This window comes from Emys orbicularis, chromosome 1 (assembly GCF_028017835.1).
Source record: "Emys orbicularis isolate rEmyOrb1 chromosome 1, rEmyOrb1.hap1, whole genome shotgun sequence".
NCBI lineage: Eukaryota > Metazoa > Chordata > Testudines > Emydidae > Emys > Emys orbicularis.
Genome location: NC_088683.1, coordinates 27,642,611 through 27,667,147, shown reverse-complemented (window position 1 = coordinate 27,667,147; position 24,537 = coordinate 27,642,611). Strand labels below are relative to the sequence as shown.

Genomic DNA, 24,537 nt, shown 5'->3' with positions numbered 1-24,537 from the left:
TAGAAGAGACTTTAGATACACTAAAATACAAACAAATTCTAATCTGACATACTTTGACAAGTGATTTTTTTATTATTATTCAGGATGAATCAATGAGACTTATATCAGAAGGTTGTCCAGCTCTTCTCTATTTAAATCTGTCATACACAGATATTACTAATGGGACACTAAGACTGTTATCAAGGTAAAAATATCTCCTTCTACATTTAGATTAGTACGAAATAAAAGTCGTATGTACTGTAGGAAAATATGAGTTTTAGTTATCATTGCAAGAAAATATAACTTTCTCTGAGTATTTTACAGGTTTCCTTTTATTTTGTAAAGAACTGAAAAATGCCATATATATTGTTCTTAGGATTTTTCTCTTTTGTTTGTCTTTTAGTGTAGTAAAACATTTACACTGGGTTAGTTTATAGGTCTTGCTAAGTTTTACGGAAACGTGTGAGTTTGCTAGTCAAACAAGGTTCCTTTGGACAAACAACACAGTTGCTCATTATTGTGCAACTAGCTTGCAAGTTTGAGATGATTATGTAAATCTAGGGTGACCAGACGTCCTGTTTTTAAAGGAACAGTGCCGTATTTAAGCCCTCCTGCAGGTGTCCCAGCTTTTTCTTAAAAATGGGCAAATTGTCCCGTATTTTCTGTCTCCCCTGCATCAGTACTGGCAGGTCCTGCTGCTGACCGGATCCGTGCTCGCCAGCTGCCTGCCCACCAGCAGTGAGTGTGGGGGGGGTCCAGTGGCTGACAATGGGGGTGGATGTGCAAGGCTAGTGGCGGGGTGAAGATGCAGCGTGTGGGGCTGGCCGTTCCCTGTGCTGGTGCATCAGCGCAGCCCCCGCTGTGTGCTGGCTCTCAGCCAGCAGGGCCCCGCCCCCCATCCCGTTTCCGACCAGCACTGGCTGCGCGTTGTGAGCTGTCGAGGCCGGTGTGTACAGGCAGGTGCCAGTCAGTGGCCGGTTACGTGTCACCTCTGCTGCCCACCCATCGGCTCTTTACATGCTCCCCCTCTCGCTGTCCTCTCCCTGCTTTGCCCCTTCACCCCGTCCCCCCAGCCCTACTGCTCCTTCATATCTCCCCCGGCAGGGCGCGTCCCACTCACAGCGCTGTGCGGAGAACCAGCCCCTGGTCGGAGTGCTCAGCTCACCCTCCACCTGGGTGACAGGCTTCTTCCTTCCTTCACTGCCTCTGGCTGGGCCGGCACCCTAGGAAAGGCCAAGACCCTTCGGCCTGGGGCGCTGGCCGGGAGGAGCCGAGTCCGGCTTGTGCCAAAGCCCCGCACAGCGCTGGCACGGGGAAGCCTCTCTGCCCCTCAACTAAGCTCTGGGGTTGTGGTGGTGGGGAAGCGATTTCCAGCCAGTTTGCATCCCAACCCTGCAGGCTCCAAAGCAGCCCCTCCCCGGGCAGTAGGGTGACCAGACGTCCCGATTTTATCGGGACTGTCCCGATATTTGCTTCTTTGTCCCGCGTCCCGACCAGTGTTTGGTCGGGACACTGGACAAAAAAGAAATTTTGCCCTCCGCTCTGGCGCTCACGCCCCGGCTCCGCCCCATCCTTCCCCCATTGGCTCCCTCCCCGAATCCCCGCCCTGGCCCCGCCTCTTCCCCAACCACGCAGCATTCCTTCTCCCTCCCAGGCTTGCAGCATGGCGGGGCAAGCCTGGAGGGAGGGGGTGGCGGCGGTGCCTGGATCCTGGAGCTGGTGAGTCAGCTCCGGCACCCGGGCACCGGGCGGGCGGGCAAAGGGGGGCTGGCAAGGGAGGGAGACAGGGGGCTCAGCTGTGAACCCCCCGCCCACCCGGCTCCTGCCCGCTCTGCGCTGCCCCCGCCCGGACCCACCGTGCCCCGCATATGCCCGTGGCGGGACGGGGGGCGGGAGGCTCCGCGGGGAGGGCAGCGCGCGGGGCCGGGGCCTGCTAATGCCCCAGGCCCCTTTAAAACTCTTTTTTTTTTGCTCCGCCCCCCCTTTTTTTTTGCTCCCCCCCCCTTTTTTTTTTTTGCTCCGCCCCCGTCCCGATATTTTATACTACTAATCTGGTCACCCTACCGGGCAGGGACTTAGCACCCTCTTCACCCGCCCACCCCCCCGGGTCCTGCCCCCAGGGAGCGTGGGGCTGCTCCGTCCCCTAGGCACCCTCCCCTGCTGAGCCACCTCTCTGGCTGGGTTTGCTGAAGCCCCTGCAGTCAGGTTCCCTGGGCACAATGCAGCCTTAGAGCTTAACCCCTTCCTGCCTGTGTTGTAGCCGGGGGACAGGAGGCGGCTGGGTTATGTCAGTGGCCAGCAACAGCCTGGAGGTGATAGCTGCCTTTCGACACTGTGTGGGCAGGAAGGGACAAGCTGCTTCCAGCCACTGGGGAGTAGTGGAGAAGAGATGAGCTCTGCAAAGATATGGGCCAGGTCATCCCTTCAACACCCCCCCCCCCCCCCCCGCGACTGGAAGCAGCTCCCATCCCTTCCCTCCTGCACACTGCAAAAGGCTGCTGCAAGCCACATTCTGGTGTGAACCCTGACAGAAATCTGGGGAGGGGGGCATGTGAGCCTGCATGCCCCTCTACGTGTTGCCTTGGGAAGATTCAGCGCCAGGTACCAGGAGAGGTGGGTCCATCCTGGGGGCCCAGCCAGGCATGGAGGGCAGAGAGCACCGGGCAGTGACGGTCTGGTCGGTCGGTCTCTCTGTGTGAGAGAGGTGTACAGGAGTGTGTGTATGTGTGTGTCACCGCTCCCCGTCTGAATCCTAAAACCTTAAAGATAAGAAGATAAATAAAAATAATTCAGCTACACAGTATTTCTTTTTAACAGGAGCTCAGTCAACTTGATGTTAATTTTAACATTTGTACTGCATCGTTCTGATGAATTTCTGTTGAACTTGCTTGAATATGAGTAATTTTACCAGGTATCCCGTATTCAGCATAGGGAAATATGGTCACCCTATGTAGATCACTAATCAGAAAAGCAGCAACTTTCTGGTTTATAAAGTACAATAAGCCTTTGCTTTCTTTGGATGGAGAGGAAAACTCACAAACATAGGGCACATGAATTTGCAGTTTTGAGCTAAAGTATAAGGAGTTACCATCCTGATTTGTGCTTTGCATTCTAGTAACTGGTAAAGCTGCCGACAGTGTATGAAAGAGGAATTTGTCAGTATGCCGCGTGAGGTCAGGTTTTTTTACCCATCTCAGTGGCTTAGTGGTGATACACTGCAATGGCAAGTAGAAGAACAAAGTTTAAGCTTTCATCTTGGACTGTCACCTCCCAGGCCAAATGTGAATGCATTAGAAGCACATCTCCTGAAAAAAGGCACTCAGCCCTTCATGTAGCATATCACTGGCCACTTTAGATGACTATGATATTGACAGGTTCTGAAAGCAGCCCTGTCACTTCAGCAAGAAGGTTAATGGCTGTGATGTAAGGTCTTGGGTGTCTGGATTTAAGAGGGGGTGATTATCTGCTCTGAATATGTATGACGGACTCCTGGAGAGAAGAAGGAACTATAAGTGAGTTTATTACACTGACTACCATTTCCTTTATAATTATCTATTCACTGAGGAGAGATTTTTTTTTGTACAGATTTTTTGGGGGTAAAGTTTCAGATACCTCAGTAGCATTGTAGTCTAGTGTTGATAGTTATAATTTGGCAGAGGACTAATATTTAGTTTAGATGTGTTCTGTATGCATATCTATTGAGTGAGATGTATTCAGAATTGTTGGATAGTGATTTTTAAAAAGTAGATAGACAGTCAAGCAATGTTGTGATTATATGTCCTGCCTACTCTACCAAGTTCCTGTTTTGTCCCTTATTTCCTCAAAACGGTCAGTAAGGCATGGCTTTGCTTGAAGCTATCCGTTTTGACTTTCTTTATGGCATAGTAGTGGGTTTAAAGAAGTTCAGAGGGAGTTTTTTTTCAGATTGTGACTTGAATCCAGCAAAGTGTGCAAATTCCCATTGATCTCTTGAGCCTACTCTGGGTCTCGTTAGTCTACAATAGTCATGCAGGCACATGTAGAAATAAGGCACTTTGTCTGAGATGTGGCAAAACAATATGCAAAAAACCACAGAGAATTGTGTATTTAAAGCAGCCATATTTCCTGAACCAAATATTTCTTGGAGAACTACAAAAAAAAAAAAAAAAAAAAAAAAGTGCTGCCCAAAGGATGGTTTGAAAGCAAATGCAAAGAATTCACACTATCCAGGTGAACTGTGATGTAATAAGCAACAGAGGGTCCTGTGGCACCTTTAAGACTAACAGAAGTATTGGGAGCATAAGCTTTTGTGGGTAAGAACCTCACTTCTTCAGATGCAAGTAATGTGATGTAATAGTTATAGATAAACATCCATTCCTGTTGTGGGAGATGTGTGTTCATCCACCAAACTGGAGGGCTGGAGGACCTATTGCTGGGTAGGTCCAGTCCACTTATCAAGAGAAGCAGTAGAAGAAAGCTGAGTTATTCCAACAGAGCTGTCTCCTTCTTCGATGGTAGTTGTGCACTACTTCGCTCCCCCTTGAGAAAACAAAATTTGACTTTTCACAGCAGCTCCACATATTCCTGGAGTGTGTTTTTCTCTGTTTGCAAGTATATTTTGGACTTTTGGATTTGTTCTGCAGTAGAGTAATGTCTTGGGAATGTACCAATCCAGTGGCAGATTCTAGTCTTGCTTCAGGCAGCCTTCCACCCTGCATCTCTGCACCAGTTTTATTCTTTCTATCATCTATGGAAACGCCTATGTTTTTTTCTCCGTATTGGCATAATTTTTGCCTTCTTCTAGTTTCAATTTCTTCATGTTTAAATTTGGAATGTTTTTTCTGGAGTGCCTGCCAGCCTATGTTATCCCAACTACCCCAGCTTCCTGTTACCACCAAGAAATTAGAGCCAGCTGCTTCTGTTAATGTGTGGGCAAGACTTACCCAGGAGTGGGTCAACCAGATTGGTGGATGTCTCCAATATGAGAAACAAAATTTACAAATAAGGTAAAATTTCCTCTTTGTTCGAGTCAATAAAATACTAGCGTTTCATTAACGGATTTCTCTTGCCTTGTTTACAGTGTTTTTTCCTTAAATGTGTGAAAAATGTCAGTAGCTAATGACAATTCTGAATGAAAACTGCCAAATGCAACACTTTTTTGATGAAGACATGTGGACGTAAAGCAATACTATAGTTCTTTCTGAGATTAACAGCATGAGGCTTTTGATAGCACTCAAATTTCAGCAGTGTTTCTAGGGATGCTCAAAAAGTGGCAGCTCACAACAGATACTTTCTTTGTAGTTCTCTGAGACAATGTAGCTAACATAAACGCTTTTAGCGATGGAAATATATGCATCTTGCAATGCTTTCCATACATCTTACTGCTCCATATCAAGGATCCATTATTGGAAAAACCATCAAAAGGAACTGGATTCTTAATGAGCTGGAAACTGGTTGGCCATTTCACATGTTCCTCTTCCACTCTTTCATTCTATCAAGAGAATTCAGCCTCTGAGTTACACAGCTGATTTAAGATGTTGTGACAAGATGGAATTCTGCTTTGTATTTCTCCTCCAATGAAGTTATGTTACAGACCTTACAATATTCATGAAGCCTGTCTATCCAGAATAACTATGGAAGATTATTCTGGCAGATTGTTTTAAAACATCACTATGTTAAGTTCTTGATGCCAAATGTTAGACTCAAAGTCACAAAAGCCAAGATTTTAGGTTCCATGTCAGATTCAGCCATAAAATAGGATCCAGCACATGGGCAACTGTAAATCCCTGCTCTAAGTTAAAGATCTGCGATTTAGTTTTGTGTTACTGAGAAAGTTGTCACCTTGAAAATGTCAGAAGAAAGCAGGAAACACACAGATCATAAAAATAGAGGGCAGAGAAAGAGTTACATAGCAATCTGTAAAGAAAGTTAGGGTGCCTACAAGAAGTGTTGAGCTGCTACCTGCTAGTAGAAGATATTGATTCCCAGTCTTCAATACAATGGAGCGGAAGCTTTCTCTGTACCTGTCTGAGCTCATTCTGCCTTGGGCAACCAACACTATAGTATCAGAGGGGTAGCCGTGTTAGTCTGGTTCTGTAAAAAGCAACAGAGACTCCTGAGGCACCTTTAAGACTAACAGATGTATTGGAGCATAAGCTTTCGTGGGTGAATACCCACTTCGTCAGAATACATCTGTTAGTCTTAAAGGTGCCACAGGACTCTCTGTTGCAACACTATAGATGGATCGAAGCAAAACTGTCAGAAAACTTCAAAAACATTCTCTTATTGCAGTGTGTTTCGTAGAAACTATGCCTAGAGGTGTATCCTCTGAAAAGCTGATCAACAGTGCTGAGCATATCTACTCTACTTGCTGATGCAGATTACTCCAATATAATGCAGAAAGGCTTGTGCTTCTAGAAAGTAACTTGGCAGTGCTTACATTTCTTTATTAAATATAGAAAGAAACATCTTCCATTTAAAAAGATCCCTGAATTTATTTTCTATTGTCTCTGTTTGATTGTTTTATTTGCCTTTTTTCTTAATATGAAATTTAATTTTAGCATGTATTTAATGTTTTGAGCAATTACATTATCATTTTTCCTGTTGCTTTCCAACTTCCGATCCCCCTTTTTTCTGCCCAGTTTGATTTAACAGTATGTCTTCTCAATATACATTCAAAGCATAAAGTGAATTCCCACAACAATGCTGTGAACCACTCCTTAAGTAATCACTTCCAGAGTGGGTATTCCTGCCTCCCTTCAAAATGCCTAGTTTTTGCTGACTTGCAAAACTGGCCTGAGTATATCCCTAAATCTAAATCTCTTACAGAGCAGTATGCCCTAATGCTAATTATATGTTTTGATTTTTTCTGTAAGCTTTCATTTCTGGTAATTATGGTATTGCAATACTTGTTTATTTCAGTTAGAAATTTAGATCAGTATAATTTAGAGTCTTGGATATATTATATGCCTAAATTTGCATAATAAAAACTTGCATAGATTTAGAGAGTACAAATTCATACAATACACTTACAATTTTCCATGTACATAGTTTGCCACTGTTCCTTTATCTAATATTTGGTGTAAATAATCAAGTATTTTCTAAAAATAACTGATTTAAACGTCAGTTAGAGAAGACTGAATTCTTTGGTATGTGTGTGCATTAGTTTTGTATCTCTTTCCACTTTAAATTTGTTTTAATAGCATGCTTTTAAAATGTTAGTGGAAACAATTACATGACCACAGAAGGTTTAACAGTATGTTTAATCCCTGTATGCTTTTAAAATCCTTTGATAGAGTTCTGGTTTTCATTTCCAACAGACACAGCTTGTAAAATCAATGGCAAAGTAAATCCTGTAACCTTGCCCTCAAAGGTCTATTGGCTTCCAAAATATACTTCTTACAAAAATGTGTGCTTTTGCAATTAGGTAAATTATCCATAAATTAATATTTATTTGAATATAGTTAAGGATGATATGATATACTGTACCATAATACTATTTCCAAACAAGTTACAATACTTGAAACAAGGAAAACTAAATTCTTTTAAATTTCAACAAGGAAAGAATCTCAGTTAAAATCTAGCATCCCTTCTTCACAGAATTTTTAGAAAGATGTTAGCTATGGAATCTGATTGCATCTGTGTTCTGTAGCCTACTGTTGTAGTAACTGTTTTTTCTCCCTCTTTTGTAAAGGAGCTTCTCCAATTTACAATATCTGAGTTTAGCTTACTGCAGAAAATTCACAGACAAAGGTTTACAGTACCTGGGATCTGGGAAAGGATGTCACAAGCTCATCTATTTAGACCTTTCAGGTTGCATTCAGGTTTGCATTTCATTTCTCTTTCATGCTGTGAGGAAAGGAATCCTTTCGATGACTGGCTGCATCCAGCACTCATGGTATACTAAAGTAGTACAAGCACTGCAGCAAACTTTTCAGAGGTTTTAAATTACATGACCACAGCTGCTTACATTTTTACTGAGGACTAGCACTATAGGCTTTGGCTCATGTCCAGCATAGTGTCATGTCTATAAACAAAAAGTACTTAATTGCATAATAAAAACAAGCATTATTTTTTGCAGACTTAAAATAGACTAATTTTGTGTTGTGTTACTATGTATACAATGTGAAATTTAAAATCCAGAGCCTTGAAAATACAGTTTATACCAAGATATCAACAAACAAAAATCTTTATGGGAGAGCTTGCACCGAATTTCCTGAAAAGGAAATCAATCTACCAGTGAGCTTTCTAATACTACTACAAAGTAAGTTTCAAATGAAAACTAAAATAATGTGTAATTCTGCAATCTAAAAATGGCTAATAACTTGGGGAGTTTATTTTATTTTCCTGCTAAAATTTTTAGTACTAAGTGCTGAGTATTTCGAAGACTTTCAAATATATGCTATATCCTGATGTATCTTTTCTTAAAGCACTGTAAAATGCTAGACTATGGAGCAGTAATATACCGCCAATATTTTAACAAAGAGCCTCCACATAAATTCTCCCCTATATGATATGTTTGCCTCCTCTTTCCTTCATGGCTCGATATTTTAATAGAACCGTTCTATCTATCCATCTGCATACTTAAATTGCCGTCATCACTGTAGCATCTAAGAAATAATGTGCTTGTGAATCAGGGGATTATGATCCCATTCTACAAATGGAGAACTAAGGGACAGAAAGTAACTTGTCCAAGGTTACACAGGATGCTTATGCCAGGAATTGAACCCACATCTTCCAGTCTACTGCCATAACAACCAGACTGACTGTTCTCTCATTAGGCCTAGCTTTAAGGCAAGATAGTAATATCAAAGGAATTATAGGCTGGGAAAAATTAATTAAAAAGGTAGGTATGGAGATGATATACCTTGAAGCAGTAGGCATTATTAAAAAAAGTTAGATTTAGAAAATGTAAAATTCTTACATTGAATCAGAATTAATACCCATATCAAAATATTGCTATAGATTGTATTTATCAGATTGAAACTTTTAATGTGTCAAAGACCATAAACCCTGATCCAGCAATGCATTTTAAATTTCCACACGCTGCTCTCGCCCTCGGGCACCACCACCCCAGCTCCCACGGGCCGCATTTCCCAGCCAATGGGAGTGCAGAGCCAGTGCTCAGGGTGGGGGCAACACGCGGATCCTCCTGGCCCCCCCCGCCTAGTACCCGGACCTGCTGCACACTTCCGGGGTGCAGCGCGGTGCCAGGACAGGTAGGGACTAGCCTGCCTTAGCCCTGCAGCACCGCTGACCGGACTTTTAATGGCCTGGTCGGCAGTGCTGACCGGAGCCACCAGGGTCCATTTTCGACCGGGTGTTCCGGTCGAAAACCGGACGCCTGGCAACCCTAATCAAAGGCACTATGAAAACTTGGAAAGCACTTTCTGAAGAACTAATTAACTCATTTCTTCTTGGGAATACCACAACTAGGGATAATTCCAGGATTACTTTAAAAAGAATGGTGTACATTTTTTATTTCTGCACCTATATATTCCCTTCTCTGAAAGCATCTACTCACCTTAACTTCATCCAAATTAATACCAAACGTAATAATTTAACAATTCCAGATTTTATCTACGCTCAGGGTGCCTATAGAAACTATTTATTGGCTTGCCTCCACCTTCCTTAACATTTTAGGGAAAACTGTGGAATAACTCAGTATCTTTAGAACTGCAGGGCAGTCTAAACAACAGGTTTGAAATACATAGGTTCCAAATCTGAAGGGATAAATTCCTCTCACTCACAACTGTTATCTGATTATGGGATAAAAGATGGAGCAGAAGTTTACTTTTAGGAACATTTGAATTGAATCTGTGGACTGCGCTTTGGTATACTTTGTACTTGCGAACTGTGTTGGTGTTGGTGAATCCCTGAAAGTGGAATCCTGGAGAAGGGTAGGAGGAGGCGGAAGACCAGCTTTTCTCTACCTCCCCTAGGGTAGCTGGAAAGTCATATTTCTATGAGGATTTGGGGGGGTTTTGCTTAAGAAAACAGGAGTGCTAACTACCTTCCCTATGTGAGCATGTATGAGTATGGAGTGTTCTCTCTTTCTTCTCCTCATCTGGAGGCGTAAATAAGCCTTCTCATTTGCAGTGTAAAATGGGCCTCCTGAGGTTAGTGTGAGGTGGTCCTGCTATATGTGGCATCAACCCAAATGTGTATTATGTTTAATCTGAGAAGAGATCTTTTTGATACAGACCTAAATGAAGACATAACAGATTAGACATATTGGAGATTGTGGTTTGTTTTTAGGAGAAACTGCAAGTGGATTGCTTTATACTATAAGAAAATTTGGTGAGGGGATAGTAGAATTCTATATAAAGCCTGCTCTCTTAGAAAAAATGTGAAGGTTGTGGCTGTAGACCTCAGATACTCCAGGATTATGAATTGAGGAAGGGGGCTTGGATATTTTGCTAAATAGTTAATTACAGAATACCACTTGTTTTTCTCTAAGCAAGAATAAAATGTACAGTAGTTTTTTAATGTTACTGATGAACTAGAGACTCTTTATTTGATCCATTCACATAGTCCCTGACTCCCTTCTAAACTCTGGAATCCATGAAACCTGGGAAGATTTATGGAGTCCTTCATCTTTCTGAGGTAGATTAATTGAGTTCCTTGCAGTTTACTAGCTGAGTGTCTGCATGAGACCTTAAAAACTAAGGTCCTGTCTCCTCTATATGGATCTTAAAGATTCCATGGTACTTTTAATAAAAGTATAGGGATTTTGTTGTTGTGTCCTGACTAATACTTGTCCTTTCATCCCATTGTTCTGTGTTTCCATTGACTCCCACTCTGGAGGTTCCTGTATGTATATAGTTGATAAATTGCTTTGGGATAAAAGGCTTTACATAAATATAAAATATAATTGATGTTCTTTAGCGAAAAATCTTGTCACTCAATTGAATAATAAAAGGAATGAAGTATACAAACCAACTATTCCATAGAATAAGCTTTCTTTCATTTTCAAAGTTCAAAAAGAGAGACAGCTGGGAAAGAAGCCAGAATAATATCTGCAAGTAAGGCAAATAATAGAACAGATCGTCACTAATTAATGAACTGACAGTCCCAACCAAACTTTGTTAATGGTATATGTTGCTATATTGACAAAGATAACAATCTGTAGCCTTCTCCTTATATCAGCTAATGTCCACCAAGCAAATTAAGGGAAGCGTGGAGTAAAGAGTAAAACTGCCTTGCTAACAGCAAACTGTCGAACAAGTTGTACAGACCACCAATAGATCTACCACTGACCTAAAAGTTAAACTAATTCATTACAAAATGGCATGTACAGCATACTGGATACCTGTTAGAATGAAAAAGCAGCAGTACTGTAAATGAAAAAAAAATAGAGAAGAGAATGGAAATCTGTTGTACAAGATATGGAAATATCCTATAGCAAATTATTTTTGGGAGGGAATAATAAGTAGAATATGTATTGTTTCTCAATAGCTATCCAAAATAATACAAAAATCTTTGTCAGAGGATCTTAACACTTCCATAAAAATCACAGGGCAAATTCTTGCTACAGTACAGTACATTTGTTGCTTAAGAAAAGGGAGAGCCAACAGAAAGCATCCTCAATGGCTGGTAGCCTATAAAACATTTGGGGGCCTCCTGGCTATGCAGTTGTGGATTATACACCCATTCCTTAGGGATACATGCCCTTGGCAGTGTATTGTAATGCTGTTTTAGGCACTGCGTGATTGACCAAAACTACTCATGTCCCACACGCAAAATTACATATTCCATGTAGGCCAGTTGTCATATATAAAATCATGGAAAAAGCTGTCAGAAAACTCACTGAGTCTCAGGGCAACACTGGATGCATGTCTTTCCTGGCTGACTGATGATCAGTCACCCTGGGATAGTTTTGGCACAGTCCAAAGACTTCCATGTGGCTGACAGCTGTATTTTGGAGCTTAGACAGCAAGAAATGAGGAGTCCATGAAGCTAAAGATTTCTTCTCCCTGCTGCTCCCACAAACCAATTGGTGGTTTTTTGGTGGGAAGATTTTTCACTATCAGGCTCAGTATTGCAGAAATGGCAATGTACAAAAGAAATGAAAGTCATTCATTGTCATATTAGATTGATTTACCTAGCCAACTCAGAAAAAGTATTTTTAGTTAAATAAGAGGCAAGAAGATTTTCAAGAAATTTGAGACCAGATTTTATCCTGTGCCAAGATCTGGTCAGCATGTGGGGGAACGAAGGTGGCATGTTAAAGAATAACTCATTGATTCTCAAACTGCAACTACCTTATCCACAGTGAAAGTTAAAACAGCCTGGGGGTTGTTTTAACTTATATTGGTTGGCTGTAGTTCCTAAGAAATCATACGCCAGCTGAGAATTGGTCAACATCACTCTTTCCTTCCCCAGCATGCTGTACTGTACACTGAGGTGGGGGTGAGCGTGTTGGCTTAGGAGTTGGCTGCACCAGTTTTATGACCTCTATGAGTTCCCCCTCTACTACCCCCACCATTTCCACAAGGGAATTCTCAGCATGGCAGCTGCAGCTAAGAAATGCAGTATTAAGTTCCAGTTACAGGCTCTTGAAGAATCTCAAACATAAGGGGGTCTATTAAAGACATTGAAATTCAAAATAAATTGACTATGCAATTGTTTTGTGATTCTTTATACAACATTTCCCACACATAGTGTTCTGTCTCTTAAGAGTGACCACCAGATGTTGGTTCTTCTGTAATAAAAAGTACCTTTTCAATATGTAGTTGGCAGATACTGTCCAAAAATAAGATTTATCTGATCTATTTATTTATGAGAATAAGGCAAAAGGTGTAAATATGTATAATATTGCAGCAGGCCCTAAATGTGGACTAACTAAATTATTCTAATCTCCTTTTAAAGCCCGTTTCACAGCTGAATTTCCTCAGCTTTGTGCCTTAGAGCCGTTATTCCACAGTTAAAAAAATACTTTGTCAGAGTTTCTCCCCCCCCCCCCCCCCAAAAAAAAAGTTCTGGACAGTGATCTTATTGGCTGGCTCAGTATAACTGTTTTTGGCTTTGTATTGAGTAATAAACTCAACTGCTGCTATTTGTGGTATCAGCTTGCCCTTGTTCAGAAAACAATGTTTTTCCAGAGAAAGAGATTAAAAGTCTTTTCAGTAATAGTTTAATTTAGTGAAAAGTTTATTGAACTTCAGAAACTTGTGGGCTACACCCATGCTGCTCTTACCCATCTGCACAGCTAAATTTGAATGCTCCTGACTACTATGCCTAATTTCTGCAACCCTTTTTGTGTCTCTTTACTGTTAGTGTCCAATTCTCAGTTCAGCATTTTCTCCACTCCTCCATACCCTGTTCTGAATTACAGTCCCTTCCCAGCTGCTGCACATCCCTTGTTGCTACAACCCTCTCCACCTGCTGTTTTCATCAGTACTATATGAGTTTCCAGTCCTTATGTCCATCATCTGTAGCCTCTCTTCATCCTTAATGGAGACTGTTTGTCAGCATACCACTTTTCCAGCTCCTCCCCAAATCAGTCTTTGCTGCCCTTACAAAACCTTCATTGCCCAGCTGAATTTCTGACTTCTCTGCAATAGGTTCACCTCTCCTAATGTCCTCTTTCCCCCTTCCCACCAGTGATGGATGAAGGCAGAGACCAGCCCTTTCCTTCACTGCTCATATTTTCCATGCAGGTGGAAGTTCTTTGCTGAAGGGCAGTAACTGGGGAAAATTCCATCTCTCTTTTAATGTGGGGGTGTCAGCTGAGCCGGCTGAAGGCAGTCTAGCCTAATGGTCAGAGAGGGAATCAGGAATTGACAAGTAGGGTCAGAGCTGGAATCAGTAGTCAGAAGCCAAGGGTCAAACCAGAGAGCAGGAACTGAAGGTAGAAGGCTAGGAGGGATTCAAAGTAAGGGCAGGACAGAGGCAAGTCTGGGAGCAAGGCAGGGGCAGCTGGAACAAGGTAGCACAGAAGCAGGCACAGAGGTGGATGTTAGCATTGAGCAGCCAGTGAACTGCTGCTGGCCCCCACAGCTACAAATTAAAGCTGTGAATGACAGCCTTCTGTTGCCTGGGCCATCTCCTGGAGTTGAGTGGCAGGGTGCCCGGAGTCTCCCACCCCCGCATTCTTGGGCGTCTGGGTAAGGAGGATATGGAACTTGGTGAGGAGGATAGGCGGTTACACAATGGCTGCAGCAGTGGTCTGTAATCTAGTTGCCTTTCCTGCAGCTCCATCAGACACCTCATCATGTCCGTTTGCTCCCCCATTAGCCTCAGCATCTCCTCCTCTGTATTCCAGTCACGCTCACTGTATGCTTTCCTGGTCTCTGCCACCGAATGCCTCCATGCATTCAGCTGTTCCCTTTCAGTGCAGGAGGATGGCATGAGCTCTGAAAACATGTCATCGCAAGTGCATTTTTTTCTCCTTCTAATCTGCGATAACCTCAGGGATGGAGTTGATGTGGGGAGCCTAGAAGCATTTGCAGCTGCAGGGGGGGGGGGGGGGAGGAGGGGGAAGGGAGAGTAAACTTTAAAGAAGATACATTTCTGAGAACAAAAGGAGACTCTTTCACAGTGAATCAAGTAGTTCACAGCAGGCAGCACATGTGTTTTAGGTACAAGGTCACATTTTGCCTTTTATATTGAGCACCTGTGGGTATGGTGACACATCACACACGGCTGGGCAACAGAATTCGGTTTCCAGGCAGCCATGGTAAGCCAAAGGGTACGTGGGGTTGGCTTCTTCCACGTTCATAACATGTGGGAATGATTTCAAACTGCAGCGCCCTCCTTTCCCTTAGCAACCAATGCTGGTTGTGTTTGCCGTTTAAAAGGAGGGGCTGCGGTTTTGGGGTGGATGTGCAGCACACCCCTACCCCAGCATGCCTGGGGTCTAATGTGTCAGGGATCAGCAAACAGAGGAGATTACTGTTCCCTTACAAAACTTCCCTTATTTCAACCAGGTGACCATGAATGATATGACTCTCCTGAGGCTGACACAGAAAGATAAAGACTGAATGTTGCATTAATGTGACCAAAACCCAGGACCATTCGCTGCCATGCTTTGTGCTGCAGTGATTCCAGACCACTTGCTACTGGCTTGGTGTGGTGAAGTGTCCTACCATGGAGGACAAAATAAGGCAGCCCTCCCCAGAAACCTTCTGCAAAGGCTTTCAGGGTACCTTCAGGAGAGCTTCATGGAGATGTCCCTGGAGGATTCCTGCTCCATCTCCAGACATGTTAACAGACTTTTCCATTAGCTGTCCTGGCCTTGAATGCATCCCAATTGTTCAGGCCAAATCAAACATTAAACACAGTTGCTTTTAACCCCAGTAGTGTCATTGCAAATGTGCACTCACCAAAGATGCCTTCTCCACCTTCAGGGTCCGGGAACAATAGGCCCTGGGAGGGTATTGGCTCCAGGGTGAGGAAAAGGTCCTGGCTACCAGGGAGAACGGATTTTCCGCTTGCCTGCTGCGCATTCTCCTTCTCCTCCTCCTCTTCCTCATCCACAAAATCCTCATCCGTGTTGTGTGAGGCTTCCTCCTTGCAGGTGTCCACGGAGAGTGTTGGTAGGGTCTCCCCCTCGAATGGCATGCAGCTGATCAGAGAAGTGGGATGTCTGGGTCTCTGACCTGGAGCGACCGTTTGCTTCCTTTGTCTTTTGGTAGGCTTGCCTGAGCTCCTTAATTTTCATGCGGCACTGCTGTGCATCCCCGGTGTAGCCTCTGTCCACCATGCCCTGTGCGATTTTGGCATATATATCAGCATTTATTCTGCTGGGTTGGAGTTCTGCCTGAACAGATTCTTCTCCCCATACAGCAATCAGATCCAGTGTCTCCCGTTCGCTCCATGCTGGAGCTCATTTGCGATTCTGGGACTGTATGGTCACCTGTTCTGCTGAGCTCGCCACGCTGACCAAACAGGAAATGAAATTCAAAAGTTCCCGGTGCTTTTCCTGTATACATGGCTAGTGCTTCAGAGTTGAAAGTGCTGTCCAGAGTGGTCACATAGGAGCTGCATCTACACTACCCCATATTCAACCCAGGAAGGTCGCTTTTAGCGCTACTCCCCTCGTCGGGAAGGAGTACAGCAGTCGATTTTAAGAGCCCTTTAGGTTGGTGGAACGGGGTTGGTTGTGTAGACGCATTCATTATAAAATCGACCTAACGCGGCTAAATTCGACCTAACCTTGTAGTGTAGACCAGGGCTCAGAGAGCAAAACCCTTTAGGAAATCACCCAGACTCTTCATTGCCCTTATGGAATCATGAGTGAGAGGGCGATCTCATCACAGGTTTTTCTTTGCTATGTAGATGTACCCATGGAAGGCATGATTTATTCATTATGTATGACTTTAACTTTACCTTATAGAATCTCATCAGGCTGAAAAACCAGCATAATTGGAAATTACATGAACTAATAAAGTACGGTTCAATTCCCTGCTCCACCACTGACTTTCTGTGTGATTTTGGGCAAGTCACTTAGCCTCTCCGTGCCTGAGTTCCCCATGTGTGAAAATGGTGATAATAGCACTGCCCTGCCTCACCGGTGTTGTGAGGATTAATATATTAAGAAGAATGTGAAGCACTTTGAGATCTACTGATGTAAAAGCACTATATAAGACCTAGGTATTATTATCATCACTACTACAAATTCTTTTGAAGTTCTCTAATTTATAATGTTAGATGAACCAGTTCTCAGAAGACAGCACTTAAATTCAGAAAAAAATGTAAACATGTTTATTATGTTTTATGTTGTTCAAAAATATTTACTGGTATTTTAAAAATGGGCTTGAGCCATAAAATTCTGATCTGGATTCCAAGAATTCCAGGGCTTGGGTTAGGTCCATTGTAGAGATAAGAGAAGGCTGTAAAATTCATACCAGGATTTAGATTTTGAAATACTCCCTCCTCTGAAGTGCTAGATGAACCACTATTTAGTTCTTTAAAGTGCCAAGTCAAACATCTCAAGCCTCTACAATTATAAGTAATGTGTTACACTAGTACTATATACAGATTCTTTACTTGTTTAATAGTTTGAATTGATACATTTTATGGTTCACTCAGTATGGAGGTACAAGCAATTCTGCAATACTGGAACATACCTCTGGCTCTTACCGTACTGTTCTTCGGGTGCTTGCACATGTCCATTCCAATATAGGTTTGTGCACGCCCCAAGGACTGTCTCTGGAATTTTCTACTCCTGTGGTATCTGTCAGGTCGGCTCCAGCACAGTCTGGTGCCGTGCATTCATAGCACTGGTATAAAGGGCCCTGCCGACCCCGTTCCCCTTCATTTCTTTCTTACCGCCCAGGACAGTTGCTGGAACTCCTTTCATTGCTCAGACAATTCCTCCTAGTGGCTTTTCCTATTTCTTTAGTGTAAATAGTTACTGTAGTTTGGTAGTTAGTAGTTAGTTCAAATAGTTGAATAGTTTTAATAGTTAGATAGTTTTGGACGCCTCCGCTCTTTGTTAGCAAGGTTGTCCACCTTCCCAGAGCCAGGGCATGCCTCAGTCATCGGGCATCAAGCCTTGCACTTCCTGTGGCAAGTCAATGCCATTGAGTGACTTGCACTCAAGTTGTCTCAAGTGCTTAGGAGAATCTCACAGGAAAGACTGCTGCCAGATTTGCAGGGACTTCAAACCCCGCACCAAGAAGGACCGGGAAGCAAGGTTGAAGGTCCTTCTCATGGAGGCAGCCCTAAGTCCCGCTTCAGAACCATGCTTCTTGAACTTGGCACCAAGCACCTCAGCTTCAGTGCGGAGCTCTCCTCCTATCGGTCGTGAGTCCTGGCACCGATCTTCATCTCTGGTGCCAAGAAGAAACATAGAAAGCAGCAGTAGAAGAGTCAATCTCTGGTGCCAAAGACAAGTAGGCATGGGGACCATGATAGAGTGAGACCTGCATTGGGCCACTCTTCCTCCCTGGCACTTCAACAACAGTTGTCTTCAGCTTCGGTACCTCCTCAAGTTCCACTGATGCCAGCACAGGAGGCATCTTTTTCAGGCAGACAGCGTACAGGTCAGTTCGCAATACCGTTGACTGTGGAGGCATTTGCAGTGGCCAGGGACCGTGGACGGCTACAAGGGAGCGGCGCTGGGGGCACGCTGAGGCAGCTGCTGCACCTGCGGAGGGAGGAGGCCCATGGCAGTCCCCCACCCCAGCAGGCGACTCTGAGTCGACTGTGGGATGGGGCTTATCCTGGCTGGACCTCCTGAGCAGCAGCCTGGAGCGGGCTTGGGTGAGTGTTGGGCCGGGGAAGGAGGGCTCTCCCCTCCCCCAGAGCTCGCTGCTGTCGGCGGGGAGAGGGCTGGGGGGAGTCCTCCTCTCTGACCTCCTGCCCCTACCCCAGGGCAGCCTGCTGCTGCACCTCAAACTCCTCATCCCCGGCCCAGCCCCCCGCCCCGCACCCCAACCCTCTGTGCCAACCCAGAAGTCGCACCCAGCACCCCTCCTGCACCCAGCACCCCAAACCTCCTCCCGCACCCCCTCCTGCACCCAACCCCCTGTCCCAGCCCAGAGCCCGCACCCAAACTCTCTCCCAGAGCCTGCACCTCAAATCCCTCCTGCACCCAAACTCCATCCCAGAGCCCGCACCCCTCCCAAACCCAAACTTCCTCCCAGAGCCTTTGGCTTTGTCTTCACTACCCGCCGATCCGGCGGGTAGCAATCGGTTTATCGGGGATCGGCTTACCGCGTCTAGTGAAGACGCGGTAAAATCGATCCCTGATCGCTCTGCCGTCGACTCCGGAAATCCACCTCGGCAGGAGGCGGCAGCGGAGTCGGCGGCAGCGCGGCAGCGGTCGACTTTCCCGCGTCCTCACCGCTAGGTAAGCCGACCTAAAATACGCAACTTCAGCTACGGTATTCACGTAGCTGAAGTTGCGTATCTTAGGTCGGACCCCCGCTGTAGTGTAGACCTAGCCTTAGGCAGGTGTGTGTGTGGGGACTTGGACCCGTTCTGGGCACCACCAAAAATTATACAAACCTTCTCCCTCTGGATTGTGGTTCTTCTGTTCAGCCAGTCAGCCACCCCACAGATCTTCACCAAATGCCTGGTAGTGGTGGCGGCTTTCCTCAGAAAAAAGGGAGTTCATATATTCCCATACCTTGACGACTGGCTAGTCAGAGGTTGGTTGAGAGCTCAGGTGGAATCCGACATCCATCTCATCCGATTGACCTGTCTACTGATAATCGACCAGAAAGCCACCCTTGTCCCTGTCCAAAGGATAGAGTTCATTGGTGCAGTTCTCAACTACGTGCAGGCGAGGGCCCTACTTTCTGGAAGATCGTTTTTGGTCAATTATGGCCCAGATAAGGTCCCTCCAGGCTCACCCAATCACAACGGCACAAAAGTGTCTGGGCCTTCTGGGCCACAAAGCTTCATGCAGATACATAGGGCAACATGCGAGGCTATGTTTCAGACCTCTGCAAGCTTGGTTGACCACGGAATACTCTCCCTTGTGTCATCGCCTGAACTTGGTGCTCACTGTTCCCACTCAGGTCCTTGATTCACTTACGTGGTGGCTGAACCCCTGCATAGTATGTGCAGGAGTTCTCTTTTCGCAGCCTTAACCATCAATGTCACTAGTATCCAACACATCAGTCCTAGGCTGGGGAGCCCACTTAGGGTCCCTCTGGACTCAGGGCCTCTAGTCTCAAGAAGAGCTTTCCCTCCATATCAATGTAAGGGAGCTCAGGGCAGTTAGCCTAGCCTGTCAGGCATTCCTACTTCACATTACAAACAAGATCATTTTGGTTCTGACAGACAACACAACAGCCATGTTCTACATCAACAGACAGGGTGGAGCACTCTCTTCCCCCTATATCAGGAAGCAATCCAGCTGTAGGAGCTCTGCATTGCACAGTCTAGAAGCGTTCTACCTTCTGGGAATGCAGAACCAGCTGGTGAATCAACTCAGCAAGTCTTTCTCCTCTCACCACAAGTGGTCTCTCCAATCGGACGTCACAAGGGGCATCTTCCAATGGTGGGGACTCCCCTTATAGACCTGTTTGCTACCTGAAACAACAGGAAATGACACCAGTTTTGCTCCCCGTAAGACTACAGCCCAGGGTCTCTAATAGACACATTCCTGTTGTCATGGACAAATCGAATGTATTATGCATTCCCTCCTACCCCGTTGATACACAAGGTTCTGATGAAGATCAAGCGGGACTGAACACAGGTCATTCTCATGCTCTGGCATGGCCCAGACAACATTGCTTCACCACCCTCCTAGGCCTTTCGGTGGAGGCCCCACTACTGCTTCTGCTACACCTGGACCTGATCTCCCTAGACCACGGTTGACTGCTCCAACCAAACCTCAGCTCCCTCCATCTGACAGTCTGAAATCTCCATGGCTGAATCCTGAGAGCAAGCTTGCTTGGCGCAAGTCCGTAGAGTCCTACTAGGCAGTAGAAAACCCTCCTCCAAGGCCATCTACCTTGCAAAATGGAAATGATTCTCCATCTGGTCCTCCCAATGGGGAATTCCACCTATTTAGTCCTCACTACAGTTCATTTTGGAGTACCATTTGCTTCTGAAACAAGGTTTGGCCCTCTCTTCAGTCAAGGTTCAGCTTGCAGCCATCTCAGCCTTCCATCCCAAGGTTAACAACCAATCTGTTTTTTTGCACAAGATGATTATGCATTTTGTTAAAGGCCTGGAGAGGGTATACCCCCGGGTAAGAGAACGTATTCCTCCCTGGGATCTAAACCTTATCCCGTTGAAGCTCACAGGTCCACTATTTGAGCCGCTAGCAATGTAGTCGTTGTTGAACCTCTCCTGAAAAGTGGCCTTCTTAGTGGCCATCACTTCAGCCAGAAGGGTTTCAGGGATCCAGGCCCTTATGTCGGAATGCCCATATATGATCTTCAAGGATAACGTACAGCTGCGTCCACACCCATCGTTCCTCCCTAAGGTTGTTTCACAATTCAACTGCAGTCAAGCAATCTTTCTGCTGGTATTCTACCCTAAGCCGCATGCAAACAGAGAGGAACAGTGCCTACACTCTTTGGATGTTACATGGGCTCTAGCTTTCTATGTACAAAGGACCAAACCATTCTGCAGATCGATTCAGCTGTTCATAGTGATAGCAGAGAGAATGAAGGGCCTTCCCATCTTCACCCAGATAATTTCATCCTGGATTACTTCATGCATTCAGGCGTGTTATGAACTCCCAGGTGTCCTGCCTCCAGCTAACCTGGCTGCTCATTCCACAAGATTGCAGGCCTCCTCAGCCGCCTTCCTAGTGCAAGTCCCTATTCAGGACATCTGCAGAGCAGCGACCTGGTCATCGGTGCACACATTCTCAATGCACTATGCCGGGGTGGCCAAACAGCAGCTCGTAAGCCAAATGCGACTCTTTTACAGTTAAAGTGTGGCTCGTGGAGCTCCCCAGGCCTCCCCATTCTCCACCTACCAGATTGTGACGGGGGGCGGAGGGGGAGACTCGGGGCTTCTGCTCTGCAGCAGGATGGTGTGGCTAGGGGCTTCCAGCAGGGAGAGGGGTCTAGGGCAGGGGAGGGCAAACTATGGCCCGCGGGCCAGATCCGGCCCGTCAGAGCTTTCAATCCGGCACCACATCCCTGCAGCCCCTGGGGGTGGGGGGCAGAGGGCTCTGTGCACTGCCCCCACCTGCAGGCACCCCCCCCCCCCACAGCTCCCATTGGCCAGGAATGGGGAACCGTGGCCAATGGGAGCTTCGGGGATGGTACCCACAGGCGAGGGCAGTGCGCGGCGGAGCCCCCTGCCCCACCCCACCCCCAGGAGCCACTGCCAGACGTGCTGGCCACTTCTGGGAGCGGCGCGGGGCCAGAGCAGGCTGGGAGCCTGCCTTAGCCCCGCTGTGCGCTGCTGCCACCCCAGAGCCACTCTAAGTAAGCGGCGCCAGGCCGGAGCCTGCATCCCGAACCCCTCCTGCACCCTGCACCCCAACCCCCTGCCCTGAGCCCCCTAACCCCCTGCCTTGAGCCCCCGCCACACCCAAACCCCCTGCCCCAAGCCCCCTCCCGCACTCTGCACCCCCTCCTGCACCTCAGCCCCCTGCCCTGAGCCTCCAATCCCCTGCCCTGAGCCCCCTGCCGCACCCTGCACCTCTCCTGCACCCCAACCCCCTGCCCTGAGCCCCCTGCCGCACTCCGCACCCCTCGTGCACCCCTGCCCTGAGCCCCCTCCTGTACCCCAACCCCTTGCCGTGAGCTTCTTAGACTCATAGACTCATAGACTCATAGACTTTAAGGTCAGAAGGGACCAATATGGTCATCTAGTCTGACCTCCCGCATGATGCAGGCCACAAAAGCTGACCCACCCACAACAGAATCTTCCAGCCTGCGACCCCTGCCCTATGCTGCGGAGGAAGGCGAAAAACCTCCAGGGCCTCTGCCAATCTACCCTGGAGGAAAATTCCTTCCCGACCCCAAATATGGCGATCAGCAGAACCCCGAGCATACAGGCAAGATTCTACAGCCGGACCCTCATTTTACCCGCGATGGCACGTTAATGCCTAATTGACTAAAATCACGTTATCCCTTCAAACCATTCCCTCCATAAACTTATCAAGCCTAATCTTGAAGCCAGAAAGGTCTTTCGCCCTGCACACCGCACCCCCTCCCACATCCCATACTCCCTCCCGCAACCCAACCCCCTGCCCCAGCCCCACATCCATGGCCCTGCATGCAATTTCCCCACCCAGATGTGGCCCTCAGGCCAAAAAGTTTGCCGACCCCTGGTCTAAGGGCTTCAGCCCCACGGGAAGTGCCTGCTGGGTCTTAGGGCTTCAGGCCCAGGGGAAGTGCCAGCTGAAGCCCCTAGCCCCACCACCCTGCCGCAGGGCAGAAGCCCCGAGCCCTGGAAGGTGCGCCCAGCTCTCGAACTTCTGAAGATTGTCATATGCGGCTTGGAAGGTCAGTAAGTTTTGCCACCCCTGCACTATGCCATCACCCAGCAAGCTAGAGATGATGCCAATTTCAGCCACACAGTCTTATAGCCAGTCTGTCTTTGAACTCTAAGCCCACCTCCTGTACAAATGTTTGTGAGTCACCTACATTGGAATGGACATGTGCAACCACTCGAGGAAGAAAAAACAGTTACTAACCTTTCTTTAGCTGTTCTTCGAGATGTGTTGCACATGTCCATGCCAAAACCCACCCTCCATCCCTTTTTATTTGAGTCAGTCGGTAAGAAGAAACTGAAGGGGAACAGGGTTGGCAGGGCCCTTTATACCAGCGCTATAAGCGCAGCACCAGAGGGTGTCGGAGCCGACCCGATGGATACCACTAGGGAAAAAATTCCAGCAAGTGTGCTTAGGGGGCGCATACACCTACATTGGAATGGACATGTACAACACATTTTAAAGAACAACAGTTACAGAAAGGTTAGTAACCATTTTTTCTTTGTTCTGTTTCCTGCAAGATGTAAATGCTTTATAAAACCCGATTTCTTTTTTTTTAAATCAGATCTCTGTTGATGGCTTCAGATATATTGCTAACAGCTGCAGTGGGATTAAGCACTTGGTAATCAATGATATGCCAACTCTTACAGACAAATGTATTCAAGTAAGAAACTGAAAACAACCTTGCATTTAGGGGAAATTTCTGCCATTGAATACCTGTGTACTTTTCACATTGACTTCAAAGGAAGTTGTGCACATGCAATCTAATAGGAGAATTTCACCCTTTAAACACTTTTAACAAGAATATATTTTTTAAAACATCACCAGACAAATTGATCAATTTTATTCCAGACTAGATTTACAATTCCTTTTAACTCCTGATTACTCTCAGAAACTTTCAATAGTTGTTCCATCTTTTCCCACCTGTGCATTGGCACAATCAAAGCATAATCTCCTAACATATAAATAAGACTTATTTGGCTTTATTTTGTATTAAATCAAAGTTTAGCTGGCCATTAATATAGAATATCAGGCCAATATTGTGCCACTGATTTTTTGCAGAGAACTTCCTGTTGACTTCAATGAAGAGTTCTGCATTAAAATCGAAGGCACAATAGGGCCACAGATATGGTAAAAAAATTTCAAGCTTCTGCAAATCTAATTGTTATACTAGATGCATACTCTTGCATTTCTGACCCCCAGCATACCTCGGGTCACTGATTTTTTCCCCGCTTATGTTTCAAATTATAATAAAAAAATACAAGATTTTAAGTTCATTATCTGTACCATTGGTCACAGTTTAAAAGTTTAGTATTAAACTTGGGTTATAACTATAATGGAAGAAAACACAATGGTTATTATTAGATCAATTAACAAAATATTAGTTAGCTTTTGGCTATGTAACATACCACAGATGGGGATGTTCTGTTTCACCATCTTTTTTTTGTTTTCTTCAAAGGCTTTAGTTGAAAAATGCCAACAGATTATGTCTGTTGTTTTTCTGGACTCTCCACATCTTTCTGATGTAGCTTTTAAAGCCCTTGCTGAATGTAAACTTGTCAAGGTCAGAATTGAAGGTCAGTGACTTTACAGTATTTCAGCAGAATTATTAATTTATGCTTTTAGAATCTGATCTGGCTCATTTGAAAACAGTAGGAACATTTCATTTAATTTCAGTGGGGATTTGGATCAAGCCCTTAATGCATGGCTAATATGTG

General features: G+C 45.5%; 1 protein-coding gene across 1 annotated transcript in view; it reads left to right on the top strand.

Annotated features, from left to right (window-relative positions):
• The window catches only part of FBXL13 (F-box and leucine rich repeat protein 13), a 164,028-nt gene that overhangs the window by 91,332 nt on the left and 48,159 nt on the right, over positions 1–24,537 (top strand). The window contains exons 11-14 of the mRNA XM_065423233.1: positions 84–184; positions 7,652–7,781; positions 23,385–23,483; positions 24,279–24,396. Coding sequence (XP_065279305.1) covers positions 84–184; positions 7,652–7,781; positions 23,385–23,483; positions 24,279–24,396 — 448 coding nt within the window. The remainder of the gene's footprint in view (positions 1–83; positions 185–7,651; positions 7,782–23,384; positions 23,484–24,278; positions 24,397–24,537) is intronic.